Genomic DNA, 14963 nt, shown 5'->3' with positions numbered 1-14963 from the left:
CTGCATTCCTCTCCCTATTTTCAATATGCACTTGGCTCTTCTCAATTGGAAGGGTTATAATCTCCATGACTCCATACTCATTTTGAATCATAAAGCTTTTGGAATTTTGAAGAAGAAAAATAGAAATTTGATGAATTAACTAGAATATGAAAAGCATGAGAAGCTAAAATGTTAAAGGTAAGGTCAGTTTAGCTTTACTTGAATTGTATTCTTTTTTAAAAATACAAGAGTAATGAAAGTTATGTTTAAAAGCAAATAGATCTGTAAGCTCCTTTTGAATTTTTCTGAAAAAAGATAGACACTATTAAAAGATAATCTTTTCCTCCCTATTGTATATTTTTCTTAAGATTTATTCCAACAAAATGGTAAGAATGGCACCATGTATAAGAATAAAGATACAGAAATGACTACTCTTTACAAAAGATTTATTGAAACATGTTTAATTTTCTTTCAAATAGTCTATTAAACATACTATACAAAATACAGTAAAATGCACTTTTCCCATTTCAAATAAATATATTCTAACTTTTGTAGAAATTTTATAATTTGTGTAACCCCAGTGTCTTAATTGAAGTAATATAGCAAAAAAAAAAAAAAAAAAAACTCTAATCAAATAATATTTAATTTACTGAAATTATTTATACTCCAAGTATGTCACTGAATAATAAGAATGGTATATTCTACAGATTGAGGGCAGTAATAAGTTTGAAAATGTGCTAGTTCCATATAAAGCCATAGTTTGGAAAGGTATAGCTCTCAAGTCATACAGTATAAACTCAGTTAAGTGGAAACTGTCTTATTAAAAATTTTCTGGCGACAGGATCATATTCTGAAAAAACAAACAAACCTGTTGCCTGTTTATCTTACTGGTGACTCTCCAAAGCTATGATATTTAATACTTATAAAATATTTATAAAATAAATGATGGAATTTTAAAAATCATCTTAGGAAAGACTAAAAGGTGCCATGCAAAGGCAATATTGTCCTTTTCACAATTGCTTTACCATTTACTAGATTGAAATCTACTAAAATATACAGACATAACACAAAAACAATCATTTACAAACATCCCTGATCATCTTTTAAGACATTGGGTTAGTTCTTTTTTTTTTTAAGTGGTAAAGTTCATTTTAGAAACTACAGAAAGTCACATTTAATTAGTAACTAACACAGAATATTCTGCTGTAGAATCTTTTCAACATCATCAAAATAATTCACCATCCAAGAGTAAGGATCATTAGTACTGTCTACCTTCCTACATTAGTAATTAATCAGTGCTTTTTAAACTAAATAATAGCCTTGAATGTAAGTCAAAATTTTATCATAGTTAACTCCCAAACATAACTACATCTACAAACAATAAAAATCTTATACAATACAATCTAAAAGGCTGATGTAGTTCCCCCAACACTATAAAGGAGGTGTTTGTTCTTTTTAAAGCTGAATAATCAGTTCTAGAATATCTAGTATGATATGAAATCCTTTTCTCCTTGATTAAGGAAACAGAAAATCAAGTCTTCGGGTATTCTTTTATGGAGATATTTCATAAACAGATGGACAAAGGATTGTATTTTTTAAAAAAAAGTCCAATCCAAGAAATTTGTGGCCTCATCTTCTTCCATTATCTACAGCTCTTCCATTTCAAAGTGTGTATTAAAGCTGTTTGCCATGGTTGTATGTTCAAAGATCCTGGATAGACTTGGTTTCAGCAGCTCCACTGAATGACATGACAGGTGCTGTGAGGTGTCATTCTTCAAGGACATCATTTGATCTGTCCCAGGATCTCTTCTGTCATAATACAAAGCCCACAGCAGGGTAATAGTGAGAATCATTGCCAGAATCTGAGTAACTCCAATAGAGATACCCAAGAATCTTAGAACTTGCAGTTGTTTGGTTCCTCTCAAGAAGGTGTACATTTTTTTCCCACAACCCTGTAAAACAAATAGATGTGGTTAAAATCATTTGGGATGTGTCTCCTGAAAAACTTTTTAAAGATAGCATGGATTTTGCATTAGTTAACAAGATCAGGTGCTGTTTGTACATCCATATCTTTTAAGAAATTAGTTTACTTTGCATGATGGTATATAAGACAATCAAACAATCTGGCTAACAATCAATTAAAAAGTTATTTATTAAATATGTACTCTGTTCCAGGCAGCTAGGCAATAATGTTTCAAAGAGAAAAAAAAAGCAGGCTTCAAAGAACATACATTTATATTGACAATATATAATCAACATATACAAAATTTATAACTCTTGTTTTGTTCTATATTTTTTCCACATGAAAAATCAGCCTTTTCACTTGTACTGACAGTGTGAAATGAAATAAGCATTTATTATGCAGCTACTAAGTATAGTCAATACTCTTTTTGCCGCTATTCTCAAAAACCATCATTTGTAGTAACACTACAAATGTGTAGAGATCAAATCTCAGCTTTTGCTATTAGGCTATGTCCCTAGAAGGAGAGACTAAGTGAACCTTAGGGAAGGAATTAAACTAGTCATCAGCTACTGCTTTGAGCAATACTGGCAGTCAAGAATAGAGGAATCAGGCAATTCTACCTCTTAGCTGCTATTTATGCAAACATGATCAAGAGCTACTACTATACTATGCAATTCATGCCAATGGTGGGGGGGGGAAGAGAAGAATTTGTTTAAGTCTCAAAATGTCAATGAATGCATTGAAATATGCTTCTTTTACATATGTATGACCAATATACACAGGAAGAATTACCAATGTTATCTTATAGGTCATTTCACACAAAAGCTCTTAAATAGGTACAAGGCTAGGAAGGAGCATAAAATACATTAGCATAGATTATATAAAAATCATTCATGTATAACTTCAGGTTATAGTCAGTAATATCTACACAGATATACACTCAATGACTTCATTTGTACCAAGCCAAACCTCCAGGCATATTCAATCTTATCAGGAGCCTAGCCTAACAACCATCAGGAGGATAGGGAGGAAAAACACTTAACTCACTGTCAATAATCTACTAAATAATACCTATTTAACAAGCGTTTGCTGAAAGTCTATTTATCTTCCCAAACCCTAAGACTTTAGGTTACCATTTTTCTATGTGAAAGAACTAATTTTCATTTCTTCAAAGCAGTATAAAGGGCTATGGGAAAGACAAGCCATCATTTATTATTCTCTGCTCCTTGAAGGGGATCATGACAGCCCAAGATGTAAGCAACCAGCTTGAAAATATAGAAGGTAAGGATTCAAGATCATCTACTGCGTATGGAGTTTTTCTATTTTTCTAAAACAAGAGTAAGCAAACATTTTGGCCCTAAATCAGAATTACAACATTAGACCATTTTAAAAGGGGCAACTAGAACAGTTGAAGCACAAATTTTTAAAAACCTGTTAGTTTTTTTGTTTGTTTGGGAGGGGAGTTTTTTGGCCAGGAATTATGGAATATCTTCCCTAATATTTCAAATGAAAAAGCATTTTATAAAAGCTATGATGTCTTCTTAAGAGTCTTGTTACTTTATCTTTAAAAAGTAAGTTTGTATTGATGTCTTTTTCCCCCAGTATCCTTTCCCCATCTCTCCCATAGCATACTACAAATATTTTTAAAGACAAAAAAGAAAAAAATGAGTACCAAATAAATAATACATTGAAAAAGTTTGAAAACATGAACAGTGTGTAATACTTATGGACCTCTCACACACAGAAAGGGAGGGAGATGGGAAACATTTTTTTCATATCATTTCATTTGAAAACATGCTAAATCTTTATAATTTTGCTATATTTATTTTGAATTTATGTGTGTGCTATGTTATAGTGTTGGCTACAATTACTTTACTCTGCATCATCAGCTCATGTAGATTTCCCCATGTTTCTCTGTGTTCATCATTCCTTATGGTGCAGTAAAATTCCATTACATTCATTATAAGATGTTTAGCCATTCCCCAGTCAATGAGCAATGACACTGTTTCTATTTAGTTACTATCAAAAAATTGCTTCTAGAAATATTTTTATCGAGGGCTTTGTTAGGGTATAAGCTCTAAAATGGAGACTGTCTTTCCCTTCTTCAAGCTTCCCTCTTTTCACTATTTCTCTTGATATTCAAAATCTTTAGATTTTTTTCCCAAATGAATTTTGTCATTCCATAAAGTATCCACTTGGTAATTTGATATTTTGGTAGTATTGTCATTTTTATTACATGGCATTACATTACATTACATGGCATAGCTCAGTGACAAACACTGAAAATTGAATTGAATCTATTCAAATATGAATTTTACTCACTTTACTTGCCTAATTCCAAACTGTTTTCCAAAAAGGTAGAACCAGTTTATAGTCCTACCAATAGTGCACTAGTGTGCCAATTTCTTTCTCTTGTAGTATTGCTCATTGGTAGCATTTACAATTGGCAACTAAGTAATGCAGTGGATTAGAGCACTGGGCCTGCAGTCAGGAAAACTTGAGCTTAAATCTGGTCTCTGACACTTACCAGCTTTGTGATCTTGAGAAAGTCATAGCTACTTACCTCAGTTTCCTCATCTGTAAAATTAGTTGGACATGACTAACAACAACAAATCAAGTTATAGTAGGGATAATGGGCATCCTATGTTTATTAACTGTTTATATGTCTTGAATACTAAACTCTTCAGAGATTTGTATTAAAAAAAGATTTTCCCCCAATTCAGTTACTTCTCTATCACATGTGCATTAAATTTATTTATGCATAAGCTTTTTAATTTGATACAACCAAAGTTACCTATTTTGCCTTTAATAAGGTCCTCTTATTCTTATTGGATTAAAACTACATGTGCTACTTCTAATTTAAGAAGTATGTGATCAACTTCTGTACTTATATTTTTACAGTATGATTTGAATATTAAATTCATGTATCCATTTTATTTTATTTATTTTCATGTATCCATTTTACAATGTATTTAAAACCTAAGTCTATTTTCTACCAGAGGTTTTTGTCAAAAATGGAGTTCTTTCCGAGAGATCTAGCTCTCTCGCTTTTTAACCTTTTCCAGGTGGTTTTGATGACTGCTACTTTGTAAGGTCTAGAAGTCTTTTCCCTCTTCATGCTTACTTCTTTTCATCATTTCTCTTGATATGCAAAATATTTAGTTTTGTTATTCTATCAAATTCTATAAAGTATCTTCTTGGCAATTTGATTGATACTTGGATGATATTATCATTTTTATTATATTGGCATAGCCCAGTCATGAGCACTGAAAATTCCTCCAGCTATTTAAATTGTTCTTTATTTCTTTAAGGGGCATTGGGTAATTGCATCTACACAAGTCTTTAGAATGCTTTGGTAGGTCAAATCCTAGATACTTTATGTATTTCCTAGTTATTTGCAATGGGATTTCCCTTGCTATTATTTCTTGTGCTTTGTTGTTATTAAAGAAATTGATTTTTGAGGATTTATTTTGTAGCCTGGAATTTTGCTGAACTTATTAGTTCTCAAATAGCATTTTTGCTGATTCCTTGGGATTTTCCAAGTATACTACCATATCAGCAAAGAATGCTTTATTTCTTCTTTACCTATATTTATACCTTTAATTTCTTTCCCTTGTTTTATTGCTGTTGGTAACTTTTTTTTTCAGAATTATGTTCAATAATAGTAGAGAGATGGGATATTCTTGTTTTACTTCCCTATTTATTAGAAAAGGTTTTAGTGCATCCTCTACAAATGTTTGCTTTTGCTCTTTGACAGATGCGTTTTATCTTATTAATAAGGTCCCTCTTGCCTACACTTTATAGAATTTTAGCATAAATAAGTATATTTTGGCAATCCCATTTTCTGTATCTTTTAAGATAATCATTTTGTTTGGGTTTTTTAATAGTTATGTTGAATGTGGTTCCTAATGTTGAACTATCTTTGCATCCCTGCTACAAATCCCATTTGGTTATAATGAATAATTTCTAAAATAAATCACTGTAATCTGCTTGATAGAATTTTGTTTTCAAATTTTGAATCAATATTCATTAATTTTATTGCCTTCTAATTTTTTGTTGTTTTATCCTTCTGTGGTTTTCTGGATTAATGAGACCATATTTGTTTCATAAAAGAATTCTGATAACAGTACTTTCTCAATTTTTGAAAACAATTTGCATAATATAGGTATTAATTATTTTTAGAAGTTTCATAGGATTCTAAGTCAGCTTGCTTTGACTCAGTTATTATTTAAAGTTTCATTGTTAAGTCTCAATTTGTATTTGTGCCTTTTTTGGTCCTCAAACAAATATCTATCTTGTTTTTTATTATGTGGTCTATAAAGGATTTTTTATTGGTTTGCCTTATAATATTTACATGTAATAACATGAGATGATCAGTTTTTTCTGAATGTTCCAAGTGGTGCTAAGAAATACATATATTATTCTCTTTGAAGACACACACATATTCAAGCTTTAGTTACCAGAAGTTTGTTCGGGTCCTTATTTTCTCTTTATTTTTTGTTAGTCATATCCAAAACTGACAGACATTGAATATTCATGTCACTGCTGTGTTAATGTTTGCCTTCTTGTAGTTTAGTTAGTTTCTTTGTTTATCATTATTTTAAAAAATGTTTTGCTTTGTCAAATAGCAGGACTCCAAATCTTGCTTTTATGGATTCACTTGATTCATAGTAAAAAAATTTTTTTTCCAGTCTCCCAGGTTTATTTGTTTAGCTTGGCAAATATGTTTCTTATATGCAACAGATTATGGGACTTCGTTTTTCATTTGTTCATCTGCCATTTTTCACTTTATTGGATTTTTTTCAAGTTATGATTTTTCTCTCTTTTGTTGTAAATACAGTACTGTGTCTCTTTAGTTATTTTAGCTTAATGAGTTTTTAGAATAGCCTTCTTCCCATTGTCTGTCTTTCACTCCCAATTCCCAGTTTATTAAGTTTTAAAATTTTCTTTTTCCCCCCTTGCCACAGAGGATTTCTGTCTCTATTCACTGTCCATCTTCCTTCTATATATCCACTAGACCCTCATTCCCTGGTTCACAGTTCTGATAATTATTTAGTTCTTATTCTCTGTATTCTTTACAGAACCAAAACTACTAAGGCACCTGTGCTGACATCTTCCCTCAAAGCAGTTTCTGCTCCTATCTTGCCTCTTCATTTCCAAAAATCCAATTCTGGTAAATGACAGAAGATGCTACCTCATGGAAGGACCCTTTCCAACCATCACTTTCCTTCTCCATTTACCTCAAAATCTTTAATTTGACATTGTGCCCTAATTTTTTCCAGGAGCTAATTTCTTCCCAAAAATCTATTCCTGAGGCAAGAAAGTAGCCTCAATTGTCAAATTCTTACAGCCCACATGCAATACACATCACTTTTTAATGTCTCTCTTCACTCTAGAAAAACTCATCAGAAGCACCACCCATTTCTTTTCAGTCTCATTCACCTCCCTGTAGGATCTTCTCTTTTTGAGAGACCACAGGAATCACCTTCCCCTCAGTCCTCTAACTTTCTAGGCACATGCTCAACAAGTAATTTAATCCCACCAAAAAATATTAACATATAAACAAAGTGATTCATAATTCTGTCGTAATTTGTCACAGATTGTTTTCCAAGGAAATTGTATAAGATAAGAAATCTTTCCTTGATAAAATTTGTTTTTCACTTTCGCAAACATTGGCTTATTAAGTTCTCTTATTCTATTTCTAGGTTTTTAAAAACAAATACCAGATGATTTTGATGATTGCTGCTTTATAACATAATTGGAGATTTGAAAGATTCTTGAGAGTGTACTCAGAGCTCTATTGTCATCTTCAGGATTCAACATTTTTCAGAGTGAGACAAATGGAAAAGGAAGGACTTGGGGACAAATTATACAAGATAGAGACAGAAACTGCTTTGAGATTTGCCCAGAATGAATACCTTGGAGACTTAATGATGAAAACCTAAATAACATAGGGGTCAAAGAAAATGGATTCACAGGACAATCCCAACAAAAAAAATCAAAGAGTAATTTATTCTCAAAAACTGAGAAAGCATCCTGTTAAGAATGTTTTTGTGAGACAATGTATTCCTACTACTTAAACCAGAAAAGGATAAAATGCAGCAAGAAAAGTGTAAATCTATAATATTACTGATGCATTATTGACTTAAAAGTTTTTAAACAAAATCCTGTCAAACAGACTAAAGCAATTTATCTTCCAAATCATTCATGAACGAGTGGGATTTATGCCAGGATATAAGTATAGTTCCACATTAGGAACTATAATGAACACAATCTTAATAAAAGCCTAGACATCTAAAAGCAAAAATCATATGAAATAGTAATATATGAGAAATGTTTTCAATAAATATGGGACTTAAAGAAGGATGCTTACTGATATTTGACATAATTCTGGAAATGCTACCAAGAATAATAAGACAAGAGAAAGAAATTAAATACTTGGAAAATTGTATGGAATTGGCAAAGAAACTAAGACAACTAATAGCTTCAGCGAATTTTCATGTTACAAAATAAACACTTAAAAATCAACAGAATTTCTATATGATAATTACAAAATTCATTTGGAAAAGCAAAAAATCCTGAATATCAAGGAAGATGATAAAAAGAGCTAAGAATAAAGGGGGTAATGGGATTTCTAGATCTCAAATCATGTTATAAAACTACAGCCATATAAGTTATCTGGTATTGCTTTAAAAATAGAGCAACTGATCAATGGAACTTAGTTAACATAGTATTTGACATTAACTAGAATCATACATTACCTAGGAAAGAATTCCACATTTGATAAAATATCCTGGAAAAACTGACAAGTAACCTGGGAGAAAAGAGCATAGACTAACACCTTATACTATATTGTAATGGGCTGAGGCTTGAGTTGATGCACTGAGCTCCCAAGCACATGAGGCTAAATAGTAATTGGACCATACTCTATTAATATATAAGCTTGGAGAAAGAATGCCCCCCCGCCCACTCTTTGTGCAAGTCCTGATGTGTTGTATAGGAAATGACGATTCTGGTGGGTGGAGGCAGGGGAGTGAAACTATATATCACAATATGTTCTAAATAATTATATATGACAATATTTAAGATCATATTATAAAAAGAACAGAAGTTGATCACATATTTCGCATATCTATATTTCAGATTGCATAATGTATTATTAACCCAACAAATGATGGAAATACTCATAAAAATTAGATAACTTTGGCTAGACTGAACTAACAAGAAACAATCTACACACTTTTCATAAAAAAGGAAACAGGGTAGCTAGATGGTTGAGTGGATAGAATACCAGCCTTGGAGGACCTGAGTTCAAATCTGGCCTAAGAGACTTAACACCTATTAGCTGTGTCCCTACGCAAGTCACTTAACTCCAATTGCCTCACTGAAATATATAAGCAAATAATAAATGTATTTAAGACTTAACCATTCCATAACAGTTTGTCAAAAAAAATATAAACAGTTTTCAAAAGAAGAAATGCTTCAAATTTCTGATGATAGAAATGCAATTGAACAATGGAAACAAAAGATGGCAATATTTAATGTGGGAGGATAGGACCACTAGTACATTGTTGGTAGAGCTGAGAATTCATACAAGCAATTTGGAATTATGCAAAGTGCAAACAAATTTCTATATCTGTGACTCACAGATTCTCTTTTCTAGGTTTATATCCAAGGAAATCACTGACAATCACTACTTACATCAAAATACTTCTAGTAGCACCTCTTGTAACAGCAAGTAATTGGAATAAAACTAGATACCCATTGATTATGGAAAGGCTTAAAATATCATGGTGCATGAACTGAAGTAAAGTAATATAAAATAATTAAAATAATGTAAATGGAAAGCAAACCACATTTAAAAAACAAAAATAAAGGTACTGAACATTTTGAAACTTTTTCAATGTATCAATTAGTTGTGCTGATATTTCCTCTTTTGTTTTAAAAAAAATTACAATTTGTTAAATGGGATGGATCTTTGGGAAAAGCAGAAGGGGATACTGGGAAAAACTGTGAAGATGTAAAAACAGACATCAATAAAAAAATTTTAAAAAAATATTAAGGTTATGTGTATATATTTTTGTGAGTTGAAGATCTGGGGCAAAGGAAGTAGAAGTAAAAAGACCTCTGGATTTGGAATGAGAGGACCTATGTGTGCAAAGAAAAAGTAAAAACGAACCATTTTTCCAATCTATATTTGTGCAGGGAGACACAAAAGAGATCTGCAGAAAATGGAGTGAGGTTACTGGACTACTGAATGCTAGGGGAGAGAAAGAAAATCATCTCTGAAGAAACTGCAAAACTGCCTAGATTTCTTAGAAACAAAAACAAAAACAAAAAACAAAAAAAACAAAAAAAAGGAAAAAATCCACAGATTATCTCCTAAAAGAAACCCTAATACAAATATTTCCAGAGATGTTATAGTCAATAGTACACAATTTAGCAGCTATCACCATGAAGTGGAGGAATTTTAAAAATAGGAGTTAAAATAAACATAGAGGTAATATAGATATTATATAGAGATAAAACAAGGATAAGCTGCTTTGCTGCTTTCAATTAGATATGATGTGTCCCCCTCTGAACCATAGAGTCATCAGAAGTCATAGAGGCAGTTGAATTAGAAGATGCTATGGAAAATCTTGACAAAAGGGTAGAGTAACACAAGGAGGAGATAATGGAAGAAAGTTTTAGGAAAATTCTCACATAATCAGGGCACAAAAGAAGATATCTATACAAACAAGGAGGAGGAAGTGGGGACAACAGCTGAAATGAACCTCATTTTCATCTGATCAGAAAAAAAGAATATGTACAAAAAGTTGGCTACAAAAATACAATTCACTCAACAAAAAATAGAGAAAGAGGAGGAGGAATTAAAGGGAGAAAAGATTAAGAAAGGGAACAATCCTAAGCAAAATAAACTAAGAATATGCAGTAATAGCATACTTCTCTTTGAAATGGAAAATATTCTGAGGCAATGCCTATAAACTGAGGAATGGCTCTAAAAGTTACAGAATATAATTGGGATGGAATACTATTGTAAGAAATGATGGAGATGATTTTACTGAAACCTGGGAAGGCATGTATGAACTAATGCAGAGTGCATAAAAATCAGGAGAATTTACAATGACAATATGATAAAGACAAACAACTTTGGAGGAATTAGAAACTCTAATCAGTGTAAAAAACAATATTACTTTACAAGATTAAAGAAAAAACATGCTACTACCTCCTGATAGAGCAAAGAAGGACCCAAAATACAGAATGAGATAGGGGTTTTTGCATATGGTCAAATCAGAAGTTTGTTTTGCTTGACTATACATGTTTATAACAGGGGTCTTGCTTTTGCTTTGGTTTCAACTGTCAGTTGAGAATATATGTTTCCTGACTAAAAAAATAAAACATAATTTTTAAAAAATGAACTGTGTGACCCTGAAAAAGTTACTTTAAATTCCAGGTGTTTCAAGTCTTCACTGGTAAAAAGAGAAAATTAATTTAAAATGACCCCCTTCAAAATTCTATGCTTCATTCTGGCAAACCTAAAGCATGAGTAAAAGAGAATTTTGAAAGAGACAATAAAAGTTAAAGAAAAAATAAGGAAGTACAAGGAAGAGAAAAACAAAGAAAAGTTAAATGGAAAAAAGGAAGTATATTAGCATACCACTGGTAAGTGGTTAAAGTGCCCTCCAGGTATGCTACAGCTGGTTTGCTATTGCAACACTATAATTCAGTATTTGAAAGGGAAATTAATATACAACCATTTCATCTGTACTAAAATCAGAAAGTCTTGTTCTAATTGGAGCTAAATTATTCTTCTCGAGTTAAAGCAGAAATTTTCTAGAATGAATGGTCTTAGTAAAAAAAAAAAAATTTAAAATACAGTTAGTAGGGAGACTATTTTGTAAAACTAGAAAAAAAAAGATTTATTTGAGGAACAAAAAAATTAAGAAATTCAAATAAAATGTTGAAAAAATAAAGCAAGAATTTCAATGTATAGTATTCAATAGCTAAGTCATAACAAACTATATCATAAAAAGTAGTCATCAAAACTATTTGGTACTGGAAAAAAACTACTAATTAAGATCAGTAGAATAGAAAAGAAAGACTCCGAAGCAAATAAACACACTAGCCCATGTATGATACAAGAATGTAAAACTACTAGGAAAGCATTACTAAGAAATGTGGAATACTAGTTCAATCCAATTTAGCAAAATAGTTTTTGAATGTTTTCCCTATACAAAATTCTGGAGATAAGAAAACCAAGTGAAGACCAGCCTCTGTACTCAAAAGACCTGGTATTCTACTAGTGAAAGAGCTGTGGGAGCAGAGGAGGGTTATTTTTATACATATATAGTATCTGTGTCCATGATATTTTGAGGAGGAAGAGTAGAATATTAATAACCAGAGGGATTAGGAAAGCTTTTCAAAACTATTACGCTTGAGCTGAGACTTGGAAGAATGTAAAGATTCTAAGAAGGTGAGGATGGAATACATTCCAGATATGGAGGAAATACTTGGTGCAAAAACTCAAAGGAAATTTGATCAATCAACAAGCACGTATTAATTCCTGATTATATGTTAGATAGTGAGAACACAAATAGAATGAAATGATTCCTATTTCCCAAGGGCTTTCATGGGCAAGACAAGTACATATATGCCATCTATCTATCTTACACACAGTTAATCACATCCAGATCTCTATCCTTTTGTAGTAATGTGAAGGACATATTAGAGTGTTGAGAAGATGACCAATCAGGAGGGTGAGGCAGGAGAACCTGAAAAAGAGGTAGCTATGAGACTGAAGAGATTGGGTCAGGTGAATAAATGTGAACACAGAATCTCCAAGATCTGACAACTGAATGAATATAAAGGGGAGAGAAACTAAGGTGAAGTAATAAATCTGAGAGAATGAAAGGCCTATTCTGCCTTCAATAGACATGGGGAAGTTTGGAAAAAGGAGAAATGTATTGAGTTCAGTTTTGGACATTTAAATTTTAAAATATTTCTGAGATATCTACTTTAAATGTTCAATAAGCAAGTTCAGGGAAGAACAAAATTTCAGTTTATTTGGGGTAGAAAATAAGTTTAAGAAAGTAATGTAAAATAAGTACCAAAAGTTAGGCTTGCATCTAGAGTATAAAGCTTTAAATGCCATTGAAGGTTCTTAAATTTTATGGTGATATAGTCAAAGGTGTATTTAAAGTCTTTTATAAACTGGCTGCTTCCAACCTTCCATTCTCCTTATTTAAATCTTGCTCTACCACTTAACCTTCATGGTATCATGGTCCTCTCCAAGAACGAAGGACAAACAATAACTACAATTAGAGGATCTATTTACACTGGCCACTTTGCTATTCCTTATGCTAGATATTCCATCTCTTGATTGGGCATTTTCATTTGCTGCACATTTCCCTTGCCTGGAATGTTCTTCCTCCTTTTCTCTCCTTTCCTGGTTTTTCTATCTTCCTTCAAATCCAGATACTTAATATTAGTGTCTTCCTTCTTTTAATTATCGCTAATTTAGAGTGTGTGTGTGTGTGTGTGTGTGTGTATCCCGTATGTACATAGTTGTTTGCATTTTCTCTCTTCCATTAACAGCATAAATTATTGTTTTTGTTGTTTTTTTAATCCCTGCACTTGGTACAATTCCTGATACTTTATAGGTATTGATTTGACTTTAATTCGCTTTAACCAAAAAGTTTAAACAAATTCCATTTCTCTTGTTGTTACATCTGTGCTAGGTACTTAATAAAAAAAAAAAAAGTCAGAATAAATATCTGTTTAAAATGTACAGAACCTTTCTGGTACAAATTAAATGCATTTCTGAGTTCTATAGATTAAATTTTGTATTAAAATGAGAGTTTAATCTTGTTGCTATTGTAGAAAATGCTTATCCAAGGAGATATTTCTGATTACTAATTTAAATCTTGATTTAATCAAATGCATCCCCATACTCTGTACAGTTTAACTTTCTTTTTAACCTATATTTTATTGAACATTTCTAATCTTTACCAGATTTGTTTTTCTAAAAATAGGATCTACCATCTACCAACCAGTCAGATCATTCATAATTTTCTCAATTATTTTAGCACTTGATTCTTGATCTTCCTCTTTATCCTACATCCTGCCATAACTTCTCTAACAACCCAAACACAAATTCTTTAACTCCTTCAACATCAAAAATACTTTTGATTCTACTTTGAACACTCATGTTCATGGTTACAACTATTAGATATTATCTTCCCCATTTCTCATAATTGTCCCACCTCAAAGATCTGGAACTTTGAAATTCTACTCTCTAATGACAATTGCTGATTCTTTCACATCTCCTGTTAAATTACTCCCCCAAACTAATCTTTATCCTTAATGTCCTTATCATGATCACTTTTTTAAATGACTGCTCTTCCTTCTCTCCAAATTCTACTACAAATGACTATTTTGTTGCTTCTCACACATGGCACTCCATTCTATATGTCTATTCCTTTTTTCAGGCCAACATCCCTTGTGCCTGGAATGCATTTCTCCTCATCTTGGACTCACAGATTCCTTTACTTCCTTCAAAATTTAGCTGATGTGCAGTAATGAGCCAGAACTTAAAACAAGGTGCTAAGTCAGTGGAATTGATAGAGACAATGGTTGTTTAGCATGATGCTTTACAATTCTCTAGTTCAGTACATGTATTTAGTACTTATTATAGTTCTACAAGATCCACACCTTTGATAAGAGCATATGAGCTCGGACAAACTCAGCCAAAATCAAAACTAGGGAAGACAGAGAAGTGGTGGCAGTTTCTCCTCCTTTGCTTCTCCACTGAAACCAAGATCCGGAAGGCCTCCAGAAAACTAGCCGAGCCCCAAGTGAAGGAGATAGGACTTTGAAGGAGACAATAAAGGATTTGGACTTTAATCCCTGGCTCCACTTGTGGTGATTACTGAACTGAAACAAAGGCTGCCTCCAGAGACCCCAAGAAAAGCTCAACAGAAGACATTACATTTTAAAGAGAACATTACAATGTGCCACCATC

General features: G+C 32.1%; 1 protein-coding gene across 1 annotated transcript in view; it reads right to left on the bottom strand.

Moving 5' to 3' along the window:
- Nucleotides 1-317: 317 nt before the first annotated feature.
- Nucleotides 318-14963, bottom strand: part of TSPAN12 (tetraspanin 12) — a 93082-nt gene continuing 78436 nt past the window's right edge. Inside the window, exon 8 of the mRNA XM_052000791.1 lies at nucleotides 318-1931. Coding sequence (XP_051856751.1) covers nucleotides 1626-1931 — 306 coding nt within the window. The 3' untranslated portion in view covers nucleotides 318-1625. The remainder of the gene's footprint in view (nucleotides 1932-14963) is intronic.

This window comes from Antechinus flavipes, chromosome 5 (genome assembly GCF_016432865.1).
Source record: "Antechinus flavipes isolate AdamAnt ecotype Samford, QLD, Australia chromosome 5, AdamAnt_v2, whole genome shotgun sequence".
NCBI classification, from domain to species: domain Eukaryota; kingdom Metazoa; phylum Chordata; class Mammalia; order Dasyuromorphia; family Dasyuridae; genus Antechinus; species Antechinus flavipes.
This window is presented reverse-complemented; position numbering and strand designations above follow the sequence as displayed.